Here is a 21,899-nt window from a genome sequence, read left to right as displayed (position 1 = left end):
ATACAATTTCCATCTTTTCTCGGTAGTTCCTGGACATATCTGGACTTTTTCTTTCTGTCGCTGTTTGCGGCCTTAGAGACTGTGCAATTTTTTTTCTTTATCTTTTTTCTGGAGTATTTTTTATGGGCAAACATCTCCTACAATGTATGAATGACAAAACACACCCATCAGTATAGTATTATTTCAGATTTGGCTAGTGCCTAGTGTTGCGATCACTTTAAAGCTGTGTGAAGTGATTTGTAACCACTAGGGGGCGAGAAAGACTCAAAGTAACTTGATAGGGTTTCTATGGCCTGTTACGACTGTCTTGTTAATGAAACTGCCTTATGATACAGAGAATACAGATTAGTTGAGAGCTGCTTAAAATATGAAGTTGATTAGCAGAACATGCGACCCTCATGATAGAATTTGATTTTAACAAAGTGCTAAGTAGAGCTTCGAGGCCCAAATTTTCAGTAATCCCTCAGGTGGTAAAACTGACTTCAAGTAAACTTGTGTAGATAACAGCAAGTTCTTGCAGTCCTCTAAAAACCTGCTGTATCCAGTCTGTATTGTAGGGATGACATCACTGCTGGGTGAGGGCTTATCAGCTGTGTCTAGGACTAAAAAGCCAATTATCCTGAATATTCAGACGGCCACTCGCATTTAAAGAATGTATTTTTTGTGTGAACTATACCTTTATCCGAGAGCACAAACTACTTCAGTGCGAAGATTGTGTCGTCATCCTCGTGTTCTCAGATGACAACAGATCTAATTCTGGTTTCTGAATGTGGAACTTTGCAAAAATGTACCTTAAAAAAACTTAACATGCTTCTTGTGCTTTTAGCATTCTGTGCTTTATTAAAACTGAACTTTCATGGTGAATTCTTTCTGTATGTCTAGACCTCATTTGCTTTCAATTAATCAATAAAAAAAATCCTCACTCTTACTTTACTGTTAATGTATCCATTTATTTCATTGGCTGTGTTATCAGTAAAATAAGAACTGTGACAAGTTGTGCATTCATGATTTTATTCACTACAATGGCACCACAACATAATCCTGAAATGTTAAGCTAATAGCATGTTCAACAGCTTTACAAATTTTTATTTATTTTTTTTGGTTTGAAAAAAATCAGTCACTTGTGTAAAAATTCTTCATTACATTCAGGAGGAGTTGCTATGCAGCTGTTAATCACTTCTGCTGGCATCCTATGGCACTGAAGTAATAACACCACCACCACAACGTCTCTGATAACAGAGTTCAATTACAAAACAACACCATAATTTATTTGAAGACACTTAAGGAGGAACATTTCATGGGTCGGCCCATCAGGTCCGTGTTAGTTTGTCCGCGGGCATAAATCCTGCATCTCCAAGAGTCCTGAGGGCCACCCTACCGCTGGGGCGGATGGTAAGCCATGTGATGCTGCCATTATTCAAACCCATGCGTAACCAGCCCTCTGGAGGAAACTGAAGAGCCCTGAGGGATAAAGAATATGATAAGTGTTACCAATATCTACTTTTTTTCTTTTCTTTTTAAAAAATTGGATTGTGCAATTCTTTAATATCTTGATTTGTTTTAACTACTTTTTGTCAGTTATTCAGAGGATAAACTGAAGCTCAGTCAAACAGATCTAAGGGAATAGGAAGTGTTCTTCAGTCAGTGACTTTCGGACTGGGACAGAACATCAATACATCAATATACCACAAGGCCTCCTCTTGTAACGCATCAATACACTGGCGCCAAATCTCTCACCTTAACAGAGGTCCACAGTTATTGCAGTGGAGCTTATCAGATAAGTGAGGGTTAACTAAGCAAATGTTAACCAATTTCCAGTGAAGAAGATCCAAGAAGGAAAACGTCTTGCAGTGTATTGAGTGTATTGTGTAATCTCAGTATCATGTCAGCATGGGCAATATCTTATGCAGTGGTGGGGAATAATTATTGGATCCCTTGCTAAATTTGAAAGTCTGCCCCCCCCAAAAAAAGTCTATAACTTTTATGATAATTTACTCTTTTATAGAGAAAAATGTATACAAAGAATACAGAAAAAGGAGATTTTGTTCCACTCCTCTTTACAGAAACTTTGTAAATGCTTTATGTTTCTTGGCTGCTGGGCAACTCAAAGCTTCAGCTCAGATTTTCTACAGTGCTGAGATCGGGAGACTGGCTAGGCCACTCCATAATCTTTACCGCCCCTTTTCCATTATACCAACTCGGATCGACTCGCCACAGTTTTCAGGGTTTTCCAGGTGATCCGAGCAGGTACTAAAATGTAATGTCAGACGACACGCCACTGATTGACTGGTCAGTAGCAGGCGCTATGTTGCTATGCCGGTATGTTTTGGAGCATCGTTACGCTGGAAGACTGATTCATAACCCATCTTCAATATTCTGACTGAGGGAAGAACACTATCATCCAAGATTTTATAGTACACGGCCCCGACTATTTGCCCCACGATGCAGTGAAATCTTCCCGTACCCTTAGCAGAAAACCAGCACAAAAGCATGTTTCCTTCTTGTTTGCAGAGGATCAAATACTTATAAATTCATTTGCATGTCATTAAATGAAATAACCTTTTTAATGAGAGCACAATGACACAAGTGAAGCACAAATTAGAAATCCTATGTGAAATGGCTTGAATACATCGATTAGCGAAGCAAAGAGCAACAAGTCTGTCCTCAGCTGAGCAGCGACAGCACAAACCTGCAGACAAAATAACGGATGACATTGGCATGACACACGATGATCTCATAGCTGTCCTCCTTCTGTTTGGGGTCAGCCCGGTGGATGTAGCGGCGGAAGGCTGCCTCAATGCGAGCTCCATCTTCGTGGTACTGCTGGAGGACAGTAGAAAGGTTGAAAGCCACCTTTGTCACATAAAAGGGTTCTGTATGAACCCCAAAGCAGAGTCAATGCATGTGTGCATTGTAGGAATACATGAAGAGTTTTATTCCAAAAAGAAGCCCGCTATGTGGCAGATGTAACAAACGCTAGATCAGGGGTCTCGAACTCCAGTCGTCGAGGGCCGCTGACCCGAAGCTTTTCATGTGTCCCTGTTGCAACACGCCTGATTACAATCAGTAGGTCATTAGCAAGACTCTATATATAACTGCATGCTGTGGTGGTGATTCAGCCATTGGACTCATGTTACAGCAGCTCATGAGTGAATGAACATGGTGCAATAAAAGTACTTTTAGAAGTATATTTTTCCCAAACACTTACATTAACTTAAATTTACTTGAGTAGGGTTAGGGGTTGCCACTTCAGCATGCAGTCGAGTTCTATACTCTTGCTAATTTTACTCAGGCGTGTTGCAACAGGGACACATGGAAACGCTTCAGGACAGCGGCCCTCGAGGACTGGAGTTCGAGATCAATACATGAAACTGCTGCAGCAGCACTCCGGTCTCTAAAGAAATGCAATAGCTTATCTTTACTTTCACGTTAAAAATCCATCTTTATAGGATTGTTCCTTTGTCAACAGTTACCAGCTTGTTTAAAGCATGTGAATATCTACATAATGACACAAAACCAGACTGAACAGCTTCAAGACTCCTCATTTCCAATATTTTGGAAATTAACTCTTTTCATGATTCATTCCTATGCCAGTGCACTGATGTATGGTTGACTTTCGCACCCGTAAGCCTCAACAAGCACTTGACAGGACAACTGCACAGACACGTGGGCAACAAAGTTACCTTAGGTATCAGCAAATCCAGGAAAAAAAAGAAAAGAAAGAATATCAAACCTACAGCCCACTCCAGAGATGGGCTGTAGGTTCTCTCACCACAGCGTCAGGCTTCCAGTGAGTGACAGGTGGAACCGGTTCAATAGGCGCACCTTCTCGCAGCAAGTCACATCTCACCAACTCCACTCCTGGACCCACAGGGACATAAGACAACTTCAAGTTTAGACCTTTTAAATGTAACGTTTTAAGAATCTACCAAACTTGAGTCTATGTGGTTGGCTGTGTTGCCTTTTCTAGTTACCTGGGATGTATTTACTGATTATATTTGCTGTCTCCGTGGCCCTGGTCATGCTGGAGTGGATTAACACGTCATACTTCAATCCAAGTGCAGCCAACCTTTGGCCAGTCAGCTCGGCCTGTTCACGGCCTGCGGATGGAGAGACACTGATCATTCCAACAATGCTCTGTCAGAAACAAGGAAAATCTGGGGGTTGGGGGGTATGAGCAAAACAAACAGACAGCCCCAGCACTCCCAAGGCTACCTCCCAGCATTACTTTGCATGCAGACTGAAGAACTACTAACCTAAAGGAGTGAGGATCTTCTCCTTGTCACTATTCCCGCTCAAGTTGTACTGGGAGTGTCTGATGAGGAGGATGTTGCGTGTAGCTTTGGGTTTGCTGTTGTTCTGCTCCGAGGTGGGGTCTTCGGTCGCATTCTCCTTCTTCTTCCCGTTGGTCAGAGCAGATGGATCTCTCCTGGTCAAAGTTCAAGCGTAGTGATTTTGAGATTAGAAGTGGCTTACTGTCTCACGTGGTTAAGGTGAGAGCTGGAAAAGTGGGTTAACGTAACTGACTTTAAATCTGCTTGGGAATAATCCTCACGCCTGACCGACTTTTAATGAGTTAAAAATGCAAGAGGACTTTAACGGCGTCATAAGTCATTATGCTCATGTCTTTTATTCGGGAAACACCTCGACTGCCAAGTTATGGTGATGCCTGCTTCAGTCCGTTACATAGCAGCTTGGTCCCGTTTGGTATGACGTTCAATACAGACGTAAAGGTAGAAAAGTGGATGAAAAATAACGGTGGCAGCCACGTCAGAACAAACAGAGGGTCACGGCACAACACATGTACGTGAACTTACTTGTCCCAGTTGAAGTCCCAGGCGTGTCCGGTCGGGGTTGGCGTGTGGCTGGCAGGGCTCCACGCCGGCTGGGCAGCTTGAAGGACGGCGAATCTCGACCACCGACTGACCCTCTCTCCGCCCCGGTCTCCAAAAAACCCGCGGGAGTCGGCGGCTGCGGCAGCGAAAACCAAGACTGCTGAGCCTCCAGCGAAGCCGCAAATAAGTTTCAAAGTTTTCCTGTATGACATCCCGCGAGCCGCCGAACAAGGAAACTAATGCTAGCTAATTAGCTGTGCTTAACAGTCGCGCTATTAACAAAGTGCACCCCCGCCTCTGCTGTTGTTAAACGCGTCTTTGACTTCTAATTCCAACTTTACAGCAAGGAGCAGAAAACTATCCAATATGTTCTCTAAGCGCAACTACCTGCTGAGCTCCGGCTGTTGGACGGATACTAAAAACACAGTCGATACAAGCGAAAGCAGACTAATCAGTTTCCTCTAAACTTTACGGTGTCCCACATGAGCCAAAACAGTCAGCCTTCGCTCTCCCGCTTGAAATATGGAATTTTGTCGCGTGAGGGCGCACAGCTCCCTAACTTCACAGCTTGGGCATTTTGTGCTCCGTTGAATGAAGAGACTCTGTGAACTCCATTCATTCTGCACCATTTCACTATAAAATCATCGTAGGATCCGCTCCAATCCGCACATAATTTCCTCCCTTACAAGAGCTCGCTCCTGCCTGAGGGAAAAATAATAAGGATGCTGAATTTAAGAGTGGAAGCTGAGTCGTTGGACAAATCAGTTCTGACTGCTGGGTGTTGTGTGCATGCTCGGAGCTAAGCGGAGCAGTATTTAAACATTTAAGAAATAGGCGTGTTACACACGACTGTTGCACATACGGGTGAGAGCTACCTGCACCGTGCAGCTAAGCAGCGTCCTCTCCCTGAACTTTAACACACGGGTTTGCATTAAATTAATGAAAGATACAGCAGATTGTTGAGGTGAAGGGTGCGTGTTTTCGAGGAAAGCGGATTTTTCTGCGTATCAGCAAAATCTCGTGGGTGAAAAAAAAATGATGAGAAAGAATTTGCGCAAATATGTTTCCTTGCAATTGGTTCTGATTAAGACGCTTGCCGGGTTTGCGCCGAGGCTCCACCTTTTCGAGCGGTTCAGTGACCTCAGCAGTGGGCTGGATTGTAAGGGTGGGATTTCCAGGCTTTCACAGGCTCTGTGTGTTACTGCCTCTGTCTCAGGATCTATGCAGCTTCAGCGATAGCGAGCACGGACTGCGTGTACCTTTCACGGCCATAGAGAGGCACATTCACACACCACACTGGATCTCTCTTTTCTTCTTCTTCTCTACATGCGACTCCAATCGGAATAAATAATTAAGGAATGTGGAAATTACAGAATGCCCAACAGCGTTGGAAAGAGATTTAAACCCACCAAATACATCCCAGTGTCCACTGCTGCCACACTCCTGGTGGGATCGACCACTTTATTTTTCGTTTTCACGTAAGTTTGCACATTGCTTCCTCTTGATCTCATTCGTGTGCGCAGGGATTTTTTTCTTTCCTTCTTTCTCTCTTTTTTTTCCTTTTACAAACTGTGCGCTTCCCTCAGATTGACACGGACACAGGGTGGAGAGGGGCTGGAAGTTTGCACGGGTGGATAGAGTCACATAGGTGGGATAAGTGGGTTTTTATAAAGACAATCTCCTACTGCTGAGATGCAATGAAAAAAGCAGCTCTCTGTGCAGCCTCGGACACGCCATTCAGCTGCAAAACCTGCAAGGCAAACTTCCAATGAGCCTTGCAAGTTTAACTGGGCTAATGATCGTGGAGGAGACCGCGGTTTAGGCCGCAAACACTTCCCTTTAAAGAAAAGCCAGAGGCAGTTATTGATACATATATTTTTTAATGGTTGCAGTGGATCAGCGGTAAAAACGGTGATTTGTTAAGAGGTACAGAAAAGAAAGTGTAGTCGTGCAGCAGTGGGGCTCGTTATGCGCCCTGCATCCACACTCACACAGGTTTTCCTTTAGGAGAAACTGGAGGTATGGGCTGCTTCTGACCAGAGCCTAGAGGTCTAAAAAAGAAGGCACAGTAAAATCAGTTTTCCAGAATTTTTCCAAGCTGACAGTGGTTCATCTGCTACATTATCACCTTGTCTGTCAATGAGCACCCCACCCTGGAAAAGGAATGTCCCATACTCCCTACATCTGGAAGTCAAAACTGATGCTGTAAGAAGCTCAGATAAGAGCAGGGAGAGTGGCGTGTCTCTGAATCACCATCCCTCCCTCATTCATTCCCCCTCAAGTGGTAAGCCTCAGGCGAACGGATGATCAATGGAATCAGCATCACGCTCCATCTCACATCTGCAAAATACCCCGAGGGGGTGGGTTTGAAATTATTTTTGGGGACCTCTGACCTATAGAGGGACAGCTCGCCCAGCTTCCATCTTGGATGGTCTGCTAAAGAGTATAAAACTGCTGATTGGGATTCCTCACCCTTCAGCGGAGGGAGGTTTTGCTGTTTGCCACAGCTGCCAATAGGAGACACGCTGGCTGTGGAGATGATTCATCAGCAGCATTAGAACTGATTTCAGTTTAGACATACAAACGAAGCCTTTTCACTAAAACTGCACAGGATGCTTTTTCTTTTTTGGTCTTCGCAGTGTGAATTGCTTGTCTCCACCTGGACAGTACACGCTTTATCTGCACCCTCTCTCTCTCTCGCTGTCAGGTCATTGGCTGAGACTAAAGGAAACATATGGTGTTTGTGGGCTGTGTCATTAAAAATCCCAACTCTGCCTGGTGTACTGTCTGGGGCTTTGCATAAACAAATGGTCTGATTTACAAGTCCTGAAACAGAGTCAGTGCTTTGTGATTTCATATGAGAAATCAGAATGTCCCCCTCCAACAGATCCTTTAAGAGCATTATTAGTCCGTGTTTTGCTGGTGTTCATGTCACTCTATACTTTAAGGTTTACCCCTAGCAGATGGTTAAAGGGTGAGGATTAGGCTTTACTTTATGTCACCTTCATTTGCCAGGAAAAGGCCCTAAGAATTGACTCGTGTATAATGGAACCCCCCCGGGGAGCAGTACACGTCCAAACTAGGCCATGCCTCCTCATTCTCAGACACACGCAGAGTCCATTATTTCATTATTTTGAATTCAGTCTAGCCTTGCGAAAAGACACGCTTCCAGTTTTTATCTAATGCATATTTACAGACTCCATAAACTACAGCAGTCTGGAGTTAAAACTTAAGAACTACATGTAGATGCAGCTTGCCAGGGACACAAATCTTTTTTTATTCCCGGGCCTCAGTGAGCTAAACGTCTTCCTGCTGCCAGCAAACCGCTTGGTGTCATATGGGCGACTGGAGTGTCCGTGGTGTGTTACTGTGTCTGGCTTACTGACGCCTGACAGTTTGTGTTTCCCACTGAGACTGAATTAGAACATGTTAGTACAGAATTATTTATATAGCCTCACACCACGACCACGACTCAACACAAAAAATCCTGGCAATAAATTAGGATTTTTAGTCACGGTTTAGCCATCGCATCATCGTCATCATCGCAGCCTAATCTGTGGTGCTTAGTCCTGTTACTGTGTCTAAATGTGTCCCAGCTTTGTATGGCTGTACCTTTTCAGTGTTTTTTCAGGCTAATTGCTGACCTTGACCATATGGATGTCCTGGAAATAGGACGGTTAGTTTCCAAGTCTAATAGTTAACATGTTAGAGCAGGCATGGAGATGTGTTGAAAAACAGGTGTCGATCGTCTGGACGAGGCTTACGCTCGGCAGTTCTTGCCGTGTGGAGGTGATTTATGAGAGAGGTGGTCAGTAGTGACAGTTGGAGGCTGAACTTCACCGCGATTGAGACCAGAGCTGCACACTCATCTTCAAATTCCACACATTTCCTCTTTTTCGCCGTTGTTTCAGTGAATCCAACTTCATTCTCTACCTGCTGAATGCTTGCGTTTGTGTTTTCATTAAGAGGTGCTTGTGAAGATTTTTAAGGGTATTTTTGCGAAGAGAGTGCAGATTAGTCTATAGAGGGTCTAGAAAGGGCTAGAAGGAGGAAAGGAAAAGCACACTACTGCAGCACGTTCGTGGATAGAGCCCGGTCTGTGTGGCTTATCTTTGTGGAAGTCACAAATCCACAACAGTAGCAGGACAGATTTAAAGTCCTACAGTTTTCTACAATCCAAGGGTTGGTGGAGCTGCTCCGACTTCCCCAGTGAGAAATCCAAGGTGAGGGGGCATTCCAACAAAAATTCCAACTGGGAACTCAAAGATCCTGACTTCTGAGTTAATGTGGAACACATCATTAAGCCAGCCTCAAAGTTTAGTCTAACTAAGGACACGCCCACTCTACAGTGCTAATGGTTAGCTTGCATGTCATGATTCGAGTTTCTGAATTTACCTGACATATCATGGTCTCTTGCAGCTACAATGTAGTTAGTTTGTTCCTTCAATTTAAAAAATGTAAACTGGCACAGACATTATCTAGGAGAGAATTCAGAAATACTAAAGACCCACCATCCCAAAGATCCAATCAGCATTAATCACCCGTCATCTCGTGATATTATGAAACTGTGACCGTGCATTGTAAAACTATAACTTGCGGGGGAAAGTCTTGCACGCCTTATATTTGCCACAAATTTGTTTGTCTTTTAAAGCCATTTCTAAAAGCTATTTTCGCCTGCTTCCTCACCACAAGGGGGCGCCACAGTGGGTAGCTTTGCTTGATTGATGTGGCAGAGTTTTAACTTGAGGCCCTTTCTGACACGAACCCGCTTCACTATGGAGTCGTGCACGTTTAATGTCCCAGTGAGCACTGAAGTGAAAATGACTGGTGTCTTCCCATTGATAGGCTGCGTGCTTCAAACCAACTAACTGGATCCAATCTAAGATCGCTGCTGCATTTCGGGAAACTTTGGTTCTGTTTCATCAGGTGTTTCAGCCAAATGCTATTCACAGCTTTTCTGTGTAATACTGAATCACTGAAAGCACAACTGAATGTTTCCATCATGATCCTCCACCTCATCCTGGGTGTGTTTTCTGTCTGCTGTCTGTTTTTTCAAGGGGATCAGTAAAATAACTTGTAATCATTAATGTATTCGTGTTGGTTGGAGCTCATTTGCCTTCCTTGCGTGTGACCTTACTGGCTTCGAGGCGAAGTGGGTTTGACTGTAGTTAAATCAACTCTTGGTCTTGTCTTGTTTATGCTCGGTTGCGAGACTATCTTGGCCTGCTTTAAATATTGCTCATATGACGCTGGGACTGATTTGGGTTTAGTTTGTTTATTTAAATAGACGATCGAGGACACTTTGTCAAGTTTGAGCTGTCTCGAGGGCAGAGCACGTCTCAGAAGAAGGAAACTGCCTGCTGGCCTAAAGGCTCTTTCCATGTCTGTGCTTATGAACAAGCTTCTATCAAATCTTAAAAACTAGAGAAGACATTTGAGCCCAGTGAGCTTTTGCAAAACTGTTCCCTGATTCCCACAGGAGTAGCAGATTTCAACTTGTAACTCAAGTTCATCAGGATCCATCTTCAGCTACTTTCTACTGAAAAAAACGTTCTTGATTTCTCCTGCCTGCAGCTTAACCCGGTGCTCCGACCTCACAGGGAAGGGCTCATCTTCTTTACAAATCCTACCCGAACCCCTGGCTCCTGCCCGTATTCGGTGAACTATTCTGTCCTCGCACACTATCGCTGCTTTAGGTTTCAGTCCCTCAGCCCGGCTGGATAAGAAGCAATCTTGTCCTCGTGTTACACAGAGGATGAAACTTTGATCATCTTAACAACGCTAAAAGCAGCTGCAAGACGTGCAGACTCACCGGGGCTTAAACACCCTCTCGGCCTATTCATAAAGTCCATGCAGTGCAGTCTCGTGGTTTGTAGAGAGCTGCTGTAAAAGCAGTAGCAGATCAGTTCAGTGTGGCTAGCATGGTCTGATTAGATAACACTGTAATTTCCTCTGTAGGTCCTCATCTATCAGCACCTTGGAGTGAGGGCTTGGAGATTGACAGGTGCAGTGCAGGGCTGTGTCACATCCGCTCTCAAAGGTAGTTAGGGTGACAGAAGGGGCCACATTTCACTTAAATTAATTTTTAAAGAGTAAAATAAAACTCACCTGAGACTTCTCTCCTCACATTACACTCTGATAGCTTGTAATATGTCTTTAGTCCATGTGGTAGCTTGTGATTAACTGTCATTCTTATTGTGGTCTATGGCTTACCACATGGCATTTTTCCCAGCCGGGAATATTATTACAGATTGACCAGTTTCCTACTTCTGCAGCTCGCCACAGCCTCAAAGCTGCTGCAGCAGCTTCTCCATATGGAAGTCAAAAGATTGTCCCTTTTTTCCTGAAACACCAGACTTAAGTCAGAGTGAAGGACTGTGTTCACTGGGAAGTATTTCCACTTGCAAACAGCCGTGGCCCTGTGTGACATCCCCACACCCTAAATGTCTTCATTTGATGGAAAAAAAGAGAGAAAAGAATCAAAACTCCTTTGAAAGGCTGCGTCTTTGATGCCGTCATGGAGCTTCAGCCTGAGATCATTTCTATTTAAATCCAACAGCTTTGTTATTTATTTATTTTCATCTGTATGTGGCAGAAACTAAACTGCAGTGGCTCATATTAGCTCATTACAGCCACACTGGTTTTGGTGAATGTGCTCTTTATTTCAAGGGAGAATGTAAACGGTGTTCCACAAAAAATAATTAAGTGTTATTCAGGTCGGTGAGACTGTGCTGGTGTCCACAGAGTATCAATTACTGTCTTCGTCATTAGCATTTGTAATTTGCCCCACATCATTTTATTTTTAATGGTTCATGGTTATTGTGCCGATACAAAAGTCAGTAGGAATTAGAGGTGGGAATCCCCATACATCCCATGATACCATATTATCACAATACTTAACGCACGATACGATATTATTGCAATTTTTTAAAATATTTTGCAATATTCAGATTCTGTACATAAAGGTAAATTTTATCAATATTAATTTTCTCTAATATCAAAGTCTCACACTCAGTCTTTCTCTCATTTCAGTTTTATTGTTGACAAACTGAACGGTTTGTATTACAGTCTAGTCCAACTTAACTGAACAGCCATCTGGTACAATTATAGCTATTCTGAACTATGCAGTTTATGAAAACTATGCAGCAGTGGAATGGAACATGCTCTGAAGTCAGAGCATGTTCCATTCCACAAAAACCTTTTTTGTAACAAAATATCGATTTCTGCTGTCCCTGTATCGATACATTATTAGCAAACAAAATATCACGATACTACAAAGTATCCATTTTTTCCCCACCCCCAGTAGGAATGTAAGTGAAATCGAGCTCGGCACGGTTGTTGCACCTGTCACGACTTTGATCTGTTGCATAGGTTTTGTGCATCATGTCGAGCGTAAATGCGAGCAGAGCTTGGATGGACCGCCGGTGCTTCTCTGCTCGACGCTCAGTTGTCACTCCATCACCTGAATCTGGACGCCATCTCTAAAATATTTTCAGCTGCTGACAATAACAGGACCATCACTGTGACTTTCAGATGTACTTCTTGATCTGATAACGGTCAAAATGAGCAGGAATCTTAAGACCAGCTCAGTCCGGCACCAAGTTGTGTAGAGCTGTGTTTGTCTCGAGCACAAAACTGCACAATTTTCACAGTACAGGATCTGAGCAAGGTTGAAAACCACACTTGATTTTTTTTTATTTCCTGTGACATTCCAGTTTGTTTGACAAAGGAAAACAACTTAAAACACGGAGGGCACTGGTCTTTATTGTCAGTGGAAAACTCTGTATACTGCAGTTGTTTCAAAATTAAAGTGCACTGAATTCTCCTTTTTATCAAACTGGATTTTTAGTTTTTTCAGTTTGTTTGTATTTTTATCTGAATGTATGTGACCCTGAAGGTGCAGGTGGACAAGAAGAGAGCTGTAGCACTGCCCTGCAAATAGGGCTGCACGATTTTGCATAAAATGAGAATCACGATTTTTTGGCTTAGAATTGAGATCACGATTCTCTCACGATTTTCTTTTCCAGTATAAATATTTATTGCGCTTATTAACTGCACATCAACTTCGTAACAGTTGAGACTGAACATAAAAACAATAAATAAACATAAAAACAACAAATGTCTCACGTTTTGTCGTTGCCGCAAAATGTTGCACTGGTTGAAATTCCGTCTCCACCGTTGCTCGACACTGCGTGTATAGAGCAGGTAGTGTAACAACAAAAAAATAGTTGCGGGACGGCACTGTGTAGCGTTAGTCTAGGGTGTTGATCATGTTCCTAAATCCCTCGTTTTGCACAGTGTTGATGGAGCCATATCTTTGGTCAGGTGATAAGTGATAGCCTCCGTAATTTCTTTGTGCCTGCGGGAGTTCGACGGGTATAGGGAAGCGTGTATAAGGTTCCCGTTATTGATGTTTGGGTGGTTGACCGAGACGGATTTTCTCCTGTCACTTTCTCGTCATCCCTGACGTGCTCTCCGTTGTTTTTTTTCCTGCTAATTTTAGCAGCCAGCTTCTGTATCACGTGGTATGAGGCTCCGCCCTTGTCATTTGTTGAGCAGGAAGAGTGAGCGCTTGTTTTCATGCAGATTATGTCCCGGATCAAAATGCCGTACAATCGTCGTCTTTTTTTTCCTTTTTTTTTTATACATATATATATATAAAATCGTTGTCATTTGGAAATGAGATCGCACATAAGTATGAATCGAGATCGCGATTTTCTAACGATTAATCGTGCAGCCCTACCTGCAAAGTATTCATCTCACAAGTTTCTTTTGTTGTGGAATGAATATGCTAATAGTTACTGAGGGAGTTCTGCCTTACAATTAGCAAACAGCTTGTACAACCAAGATACCCCCCACCCCCCCACACAAACATAAACCAGGCTTTCCTCTGTGGCAGGGAAACATCATATATCTGCCATGTCTGTCAGGCCAAGCTATGTTCAGCTGTGTTGTCCCCTCAAAGTAATGTTAGTTGTTTCTCGTTAGGGACACTGTACCATGAGTCTTTGAGCAACCGACCACACTGCGCGTCACACAAACAGATCAAGTTAAGCTTTAGAGTGAGGGTGGGCTTTTATGATTTGGGCCGGCTTTGCAAAAAGTTTTATTGTGTATTTATTTAAGCTTGTTAAACAGCATTAAAGAACTCAAAATACAGTTTAATTCAGCTCATTAAAAGCTTTGTGTTGACTTTTTTTATTATTAGTTTGGTTTGCCATCAAAGTTTTCATAAAATAACAAGCTCCTAGATTTCCTGACACATGGTGAGCTCCAATCTTTGTTCTTTAAATCAGGCCAAACTCTGAACTCGTGGGCATTTATTTGATTTTCTCATGTAGTCTTTTATATCAAATGTTTGAATCACACAAATGTAACACGGCGTGAAAACGAGTGAGGTGCCTTTAAGTTTCAGATCAATATGGTTGGATGGAACTTTTTAGATTCTTCTTGCTTCTCACCGCAGCTCGTGACTTTTTTCTTCCTCCGTGTCTATTTAAAGGGCCTTTTGGTTTCTCTGAAGCAGTAACTTTGTGGAGCCAAAAAGAGTAAATTGTGCCTTGTGATGCCGTAGTTGAGCTAAATGGATCCATGTGGACTCGGCGCACAGCAGTGTGTGGGCGAAAAGTGCGGGAAAGTGCACTGAGGTGCTCTCAGAGTTTGCTGTGTGCCTCTGCGCCCTCCCACCAGCTGAACAAGCCCAGGCCTCCTGGAAAGTCTCCTCTCGGGGAACATGTGGGATCAATTTAGACCTCCAGCCTCTCCCTCCTCGGGTTTCTCCACCCTGTTTTCCCCTCCTGTTGTTTAACCAGGGAGAGAGACCTTGACTCTTAATAAGTCACAACAGAACTTTGCATCTTAACTCTCTAGACACAAGAACTTTCTGAGAAAGTGTAATGAGCTGAGGCACCTGGTGTGTAACGGTTCACATCTAATGCTCAGCAGATCGGCTCCATTATTATGCCACTTTGCCACCTATAAAAATCTATTGAAATAAGCTGCCACAGCCAAAAAGAAAGAAGAAATCATTTCTATGTATATCTGTGTAGAAGACCACTTCACACATCCACTTAAAGCTAGTGCAGAAGTTTGATGTCATTTCTTATTGCTTATTTGAAACGATTCTAAAACAGGAGACAGGATGTGAATGTGTTACTTTTATCTTTCATCTACAGATAATTATCTCTCAACTTTTCACTTTCAAAGCCCCACCATAAGCTTCTTGCGCTACAGTTATGCTGTGTTCTTCACTTTCACTGCTCTTGTCAGGGTTGTTTCCACACACAGCGGGGAGCTGTTAGTAAAACATTTTAATGCGCGCTGCTGTAAACCGCCTGCGTAGCACCGAGCAACCAACTAAGTCGAGCTTTTAGCACCCCTGGATCTGGTGATGAGAGAGAAAAAATGGTCCGGGAGCACGCTGGATGCTAGATTTGCACGTGCAAGGTTGACAGAAAAATAAATCCTAATGTTGTAGCAGCTTGTGAACAAGTATCCCATCATATCAGCTTAAAAGATGACAGTGTGTCGGTGCAGCGTGATTTTTATGTTACAGCCAGTTTTACAACAAAAAAAATCAGAGGAAGATTATTATTTTTCCTCCTCGTCCTCCTCGTCCTTGGATGTGCACACATGGAGGACAGAAGCAGGAAGAGCAGCAGCCAGGCCACAGCACAGAACTATAGCTGGACATTGAGGCAGCTAGACTTGAGTTGGGTTGCAAAGTGGTTTGCAGCAGTTCACTTCAGTTTAGATCAGCTGAGCAGCACTGGAGCTTGAATTTTTACCTTTGAACTAAGGTAATCCTGGATCTAATGCAGGTTTTAACATAAACTTGCACTTGTACTCATTCACTCTTGTCTCTGACGCTGTCAGTCTTGAGCCACGATCACCTGTGCGAAGCTTGTGTACATTCCCTTTGTAGCTCGCCACAGAGGCAGCGTTATCCTGCCATGTTTGTCACATGCTCTTATATCACACCACTCTGGGCAGTTCACACACAGGTAGCATTCGATTCATATTTCCTGTCCAAAATGCATTTGCAAGCATATAAAAGTGTCCTTGTTCAGAAAGACCTGTAAACAAACAATTACAAGCCTGGCATAAAAAATGAATGTCATAGTTTTGTTTCTAACTTTTATAGCGTTATCCCGTCAAGACCTGATGTGTACATTCTCATATTTTATGATGTTCTTCGAGCATTCAAACAAACGGGCAAATACAGCCCTTCTTGTTTTTCATGCTGTTACATATTATCACAGTTTAAACCTGGAGGATCGTTTTTACAGCTCAGAGACTGTACAGTCGACTTATGTTATATAGTTTTATACTGTTATAGCTACAATAAAGAAACCCAGTGATGCACTTCTATTTTTAGTACACAACGTGACAGAAAATCAAAAAGGGAATTAATGCTCTTGATCTCGCGAAAGGAAGTTGTTGACATATTTGTGACAGCGCAACTGTCCAGTGTTGAACAGTGGGCCAGCTCAGAGCTGTGGATTTCCTCTGTTGGTTTGTTTTCTTTGGAACAATTCTGGAGAAAAGTCTGCATTTCTTTCTGTCTTGTACATGCACAGCTGATGCAGTCATGGCTCTTTCAACCGAAAAACAAGGACAGGAAGTTTGACTCGGCGTCTGTGCACAGAAAATATTTCACTTCTCACTCATCTTGTTTTGGGGGAAGTTCAGTGGTACAGACCAGAGAAACTTCAGTGTGTCATTCAATTGATATAATCTGGGTTTTTTTTACATTACGACATCATAACAGTTGAGCTGGGCGCTTGATGTCATTATTGAGCAGCAAGCACTCCCCGCTCAGAACAGCAAAGTGGATCATCTGTTTTGTATCTGCAGGTTTTGGTGCTTGTGTCGGTGCTGTTCAGCTGTTCTGTGCATTTTTAAAACGTATTTTGAGGATATGCTCACTCTCTAAGCCCTGACTTTCTAGTGGTATATCTCCACTGCTATCATTGTAAACAGCATTATAAATGTGCTGTGTTAGAAAGATTTTGAGAACAGCAGCAAGAAACGCTTACTCGGGATCGTGGGAGTTGCTAACTGAACTTGGAGGCCCGGAGCTTAATCCTGTCCTACCTTATCTTTCAGAGTGTAGGACGTTTTCTCTTTGTTTTGCCTCTTGTCTTGCAGGGTGTCAAAGTGATCCAACTTGAGAGGGGGGCCGGATCCCTGAGCCTGATCTATTTGGTAAAACCATTAATGTCAACAGAGCAAGCCAAAGAAATAAATGCGCGACGTTGATGTCGGCGCTTGGAGGCATTTTACTTCAAATTAGGATCTGACTTGGAGTTTTAATCTGACCTGCGTGTGGCAGGGATCTAATTCCGTGACCTCAGCCTCAAAGCGTGTGATTAGAGCTGACGTAAACAGACTTTGTTGCTCTCAAAGTATGTTGCGCCCAACCCTGTCCCCATTGCTACTACCACCGTGTGCATTCCTAGCCGTGTGAATAATTGCTAAAGTCCTGATTAAACTGCTGTAGAAGTATTAGCCGCTTGTCCAAATCCGGTTAATCCTTTAAATTGTTTAAAAAGCGTTCCTGTTGTCAGGAAAGCCGTCCTTCCATCAAGGGCCAGGGCCGATCACCATGTCTAGACTGACACGTGTGCTGTTCTCGGTTTAAAAGTTTTTCTGCTTGCACTGCTTGAAACCCTTAAAGCTCGTCCTTGTTGATCAAAATGTATGTATTTAAAGCGATGTCTTCATTTCTGTGGTTCTTATCTAACCATAAAACATTCCCACCTTATTACTTACATTAAGAATATTTTTTTTATTAAAAATTTCAAATAGTTGGTGATTAAATATGAGAAAGTGCATCTATCTAAATATGTATGTATTAGTGCTGTCAGCGTTAATCTCGTTAAAATGACGTTAACGCCATAACCGCAGTAACGTGGCATTTCTCCGTTAGCGAGTTAGCGCGGCTTGCGTGGGGCTGCACGGCGCTAACGCGTTAACGTCATTTTAACGAGATTAACGCTGACAGCACCAGTATGTATCTATGTGCTGGTTTTTCATTTGCAATTTATATTCTTGAATACTTGCTTGCCTTTACATACAATTAATCACATATCATGTTGGCTGAGACTCATAACTCACAGCTAAACATTGTGAAAGGGTGTATTTAAGCACTCTGGCTAAAACGGATCGTTTTCTAATCTTACCAGATGGTTTTGGTCCTGAAAACAAACTAAACTAAATAAGTGATCGTCCCAAAAAGGAGCAGACCCCATGTGCTGTGGATAGAAGTTTGAGCTATGCCTCCTATGCATTAGCATTATGTTGGTCTGCTTTTGCAGCAATGATGGTAACCAGCATGACTGAGGAGGACACAGAGCGACGGCCTGTGCAGGTCATATTGTAGGAAGTACCCCTCATGTCTCTTTGAAACTCAAAAGATGTCATTTCTCAGCTCGTGCAGCTGGTTTTAAAGCATGACCTCACTTGAAAATCAAGCACATTGTGCGCTCACACTCAGCTGCCCTATTGTGTGCGGCGAGTTCATTGATCCACTTCTAGAGAATTCGTCCCTTCTGTTTATCTCCTACTTCTGCAGATATTTTTGCACTTTTATAACTGTGGCTACATTTCTCTGCTGACCCGAGCGTACGCTGAGAACTTTATCAAGAAGGATCAAAAAACAAAACAAAACTGTGTTTAATTGATGTTAGTATTAGTCTCCCAGAACACAGAGATGGGCAGTGACGCGTAATCTGATTACTTTTTTCAAGTAACGAGTAAAGTAAGGGATTACTATTGCAAAAACGGTAATTAGATTACCGTCACTTTCCCATAGGAACGCTGCGTTACTGCGTTACTAAAACCGTGATTTTTTGCGAGAATGTCTCATGACAGTGACGTAAGCGAGTGCGACGTTCGTGACAACAGCTGTGTGCAGATCAACAATGGATCATATATCGAGTGCAGAGAGAGTATGAGCGTGCAGCGTTTAAAGCGTGGAAGTACTGACCTTACTTTGAGTTTGATTCCATAAAAAGTGACAAAAACATTAGTGTCCGTTGTGCGTGGGAAGAAAACTTCTTTTTACAGCGAAAAAAACCCCTAAACTTCCAAACAAGCACCGAGTAGCTACGACGTAATGGGAAACTCACAGAGAAACTCGCGGATTCTTCCACTGACCGCTGCACACCTGCACCAGGGTAAACCTCCGCCTACCCCACTCCTGCTTTACAGGTGAAAATAGAGCAACAGGACCGCTAGTCTTTGACTTTATTTATTTTCTGCTGTGTTTTACTTGCATCTATTTGAAAGACTGAGTGTAAACACACAAAATATTTTATTTTATGTGCTGGAATGTGCAGAAAATAGGTTTAAATATTAAACAAATTTCTTCCAGTCAGAGAATGTTGCAGATAATTAAATTTTTGCTTGATGCATAAAGTTAAAAGATTAAAACTAATAAAACAAGTTTAAAAAAAGAGACTTTTCCATTTGATTACATTTTGTATGATGGATTATGTAGGAAAAGTAGAATTGGGCTGAAAGATCTATCGCTTTATCACCTATTCAGGTTGTAAATCGTGTTTTTAAAAAGTAACTAAGTAACTAAGCAATTAATTACTTTTGAAAATAAGTAATCAGTAAAGTAACAGGATTACTTTTTGGGGGAAGTAATCAGTAATTAGTTACTGATTACTTTTTTCAAGTAACTTGACCAACACTGCCCAGAACACAGAGAGGATTCAAATCTACACGGAGAAACATGGAGCAGAGGAGAGCTACTTTACTACAGTTCATGTTCCTGATCGCCTGCTTTAATCTGGCTGCACCCGCAAGATGATAGGATGACTTTCTTCTATTGTTATGTATGAAAACATTTCTGTTTGAATCTGTCTTACAGCACACACAGACTGGCTAACAGCTAGAGATATTTTCTCTGAATATGGCCCTGGGGGTAAATCCTTAGCAGTGAGGGATCCAGCTGTGTATTGTGAGTTACAGCATCTGTCAGTGTGGAGCCAATTTGACCAAAGTGAAGTATTCTCGCTGCTTCTCACCTTATGTGCAATTAAAATACTTCTGTAGCAGTTTCACCACAGAAGCTCAATAACTCAGCAGTTATAACGCGTCTCTCTGCATTATTCTCATGAGGACGCTGGCTTTTAGCATCACTGAAGATCAGACAGGCATAATGTGTGAATATCAATTAATTTGTTTTATCGATCTCTGCACGAGGCCGTCCTCAGCTCTGTACGCGCTGCTCTCCGTAATTCAATTCACATTCTGATCCTGCGTATCCTCGTCGTCGTTCTTCACGTCTTTCACCCCCCCCCCCCCCCCCCCCCCCCAAACACGATGCCACGATTGAATGTCCACTTTTGGTTTGTGGAGACGCCGCCTTTCTGAGGGGACGCATGTATTTTTGTCATCTCTCTGTGGCAGGTTACAGTCCCTGCGATATGTGCCTGTGGGTTTAGCCCGCCTTGCCATATCTGTCTTGCTCCATGTTAATGAAATCATTCAGGGTTGCAGAGCTTATCTGTGACAGGCCCCGGCGTTTTCTCGTCCCTATAAGCGTATTCCTGCCTGCACTAATGTGCTGGGTGCTGCAAATTGAGAAGCTCCCCCTGAGAGTGTGTGCAGAATGTTATTAGTGAGTTTCAGTTCTTCCCTCGAGACGTCTGCCGCATTTTACACTCCGAACAAAGTTTTCTTGGCTTTTTTTTAAGAAGGAGAGCTTCTATTGCATATGTATTTCTTGAAATGCAGTGTTTCATTTGGGTTTTTTTATTCCTCTTGTTTTATTCACATTTCTTGCATGTTTCTCACTTCTGAGTCCTTCTTAAAGCAGTGCGTTTGGCTTGAGATGGCTACTGGCCCTGTTTTTGAGTCTGAGCACAGTAAACAGAGAGATGACCAACCAGGGAGCCATAAATGCCATCCGCAATGTTGTGACAGATTGGACTGAAAGCCCAAGTGAATAGCTACCCAAGAACGGAGGAGGAGGAGGAGGAGTGGAAATCACAGTCACAAACTACACCTGTCTAAAAGAAACACCAACAGCATGAACAATTGTTTGGGTTAGTGCAGAAACAGCAGCAGTACAGCTGTCTTAACTCCCACACACACCTCCCTAAGTAAGCATGCAAACGTAGCTTAGATGTCAGGTTTCGGTTGGAAATGCGTCGGTTCAGCTCGGATAGTGATGGGCGAAGAGTTGCCGTTCCGTCTGTAGCGGCTGGAAAAAAAGGTTTTCCTCTCAGCAGGTGGGGTGACAGGAAGTGTGACAACAGCTGCCCGGGAAGCCCGCCTTCATGTGACATGGGTTGAGGTGTGGTGTCAGCTGGAATGAGAGGACACGGATATGCAGAACTGAACTAAAGAGGAAAAAACAAAAAAACAACAACCAGCTTCTGTGCATCAGCCTTCTGCTTACACTATAGAGTCCCACAAAGTGATATTTTTAGACCTTTGCTAATACAAACCTGAGCACCTGTCTCATGGTTTTAGGAGCCTGTCATTATGCTGGACCTGTAGACTTTGACAAACAGGTCTGTCGCCATTGGCCGCAGTAAAATCTCACAACAGCTTCTTCTATTACCACAACAAGCATAAAGGACTCCTATAGACTGCATGTGCAGTAGATGACCCACTAAAACAAAGCATTGTATGTACAACTGCAGAATCTGAACAAAAAAAGTGTTTAAATATTAATATTTAAACACTCTTAAGTGGAAAGATAATGCTAGCTGCATATTTTCACACATTTCAGCTGTTGTTTTCCTGCTAGTGTGACAATGATGGACTGTGCAGTATAATATGAAAGTGTGCATACTGCTTGACATTACAGTTCACAGATATCAGCACCACATGTGGACATTTGTAGAGCCTGCAATGAGAGTCAAAGCATCTTGATTCCATATGGGACACATCCTAGACTGGCACAACCTCACGCCTTGTGTGCACACAATGACAAAAACACACATGGTTGTGCTGATTTTGGTATTGAGCTGATACCAAGTAAGGAAAGGGCAGTGTTGGGGAGTAACGGAATACATGTACCGCCGTTACGTATTTAAAATA

General features: G+C 42.9%; 2 protein-coding genes across 5 annotated transcripts in view; one reads left to right on the top strand and one right to left on the bottom strand.

Annotated features, from left to right (window-relative positions):
* Positions 1-994: 994 nt before the first annotated feature.
* pgam5 (PGAM family member 5, serine/threonine protein phosphatase, mitochondrial) lies at positions 995-5,321 on the bottom strand. Of its 4 annotated transcripts, none has more exons than XM_087848884.1 (6): positions 4,818-5,321; positions 4,257-4,429; positions 3,976-4,100; positions 3,773-3,868; positions 2,690-2,823; positions 995-1,461 (listed from the first exon to the last, which is right to left on the bottom strand). In XM_087848884.1, the coding sequence occupies exons 1-6, from the start codon at positions 5,045-5,047 to the stop codon at positions 1,311-1,313; spliced, it is 909 nt and encodes a 302-aa protein (XP_087705010.1). In that variant the 5' UTR covers positions 5,048-5,321; the 3' UTR covers positions 995-1,310. The 4 variants fall into 4 exon arrangements, with proteins under 4 accessions (XP_087705010.1, XP_087705012.1, XP_006805511.1 ...); XM_087848886.1 differs by having other exon boundaries at positions 2,690-2,820; XM_006805448.3 differs by having other exon boundaries at positions 3,773-3,861; positions 3,975-4,100; positions 4,818-5,320.
* Positions 5,322-6,024: 703 nt separating this feature from the next.
* zdhhc8b (zDHHC palmitoyltransferase 8b) overlaps positions 6,025-21,899 on the top strand; it is a 73,920-nt gene continuing 58,045 nt past the window's right edge. The window contains exon 1 of the mRNA XM_006805450.3: positions 6,025-6,313. Coding sequence (XP_006805513.1) covers positions 6,210-6,313 — 104 coding nt within the window. The 5' untranslated portion in view covers positions 6,025-6,209. The remainder of the gene's footprint in view (positions 6,314-21,899) is intronic.

Source organism: Neolamprologus brichardi, chromosome 12 (assembly GCF_056152115.1).
Source record: "Neolamprologus brichardi isolate AB-2024 chromosome 12, ASM5615211v1, whole genome shotgun sequence".
NCBI classification, from domain to species: Eukaryota; Metazoa; Chordata; class Actinopteri; order Cichliformes; family Cichlidae; genus Neolamprologus; species Neolamprologus brichardi.
This window is presented reverse-complemented; position numbering and strand designations above follow the sequence as displayed.

What these genes read in the sequence shown, in the direction of transcription:
- pgam5 (XM_087848884.1), bottom strand. Translation starts at nt 5,047, where the DNA reads ATGTCATACAGGAAAACTTTGAAACTTATTTGCGGCTTCGCTGGAGGC. An exon ending in GAAGATCCTCACTCCTTTAG is followed by an intron (nt 4,101 to 4,256) that starts GTTAGTAGTTCT and finishes CTCCATCCGCAG; the next exon opens with GCCGTGAACAGGCCGAGCTG. An exon ending in ACTGGAAGCCTGACGCTGTG is followed by an intron (nt 2,824 to 3,772) that starts GTGAGAGAACCT and finishes ACTGTCCTCCAG; the next exon opens with CAGTACCACGAAGATGGAGC.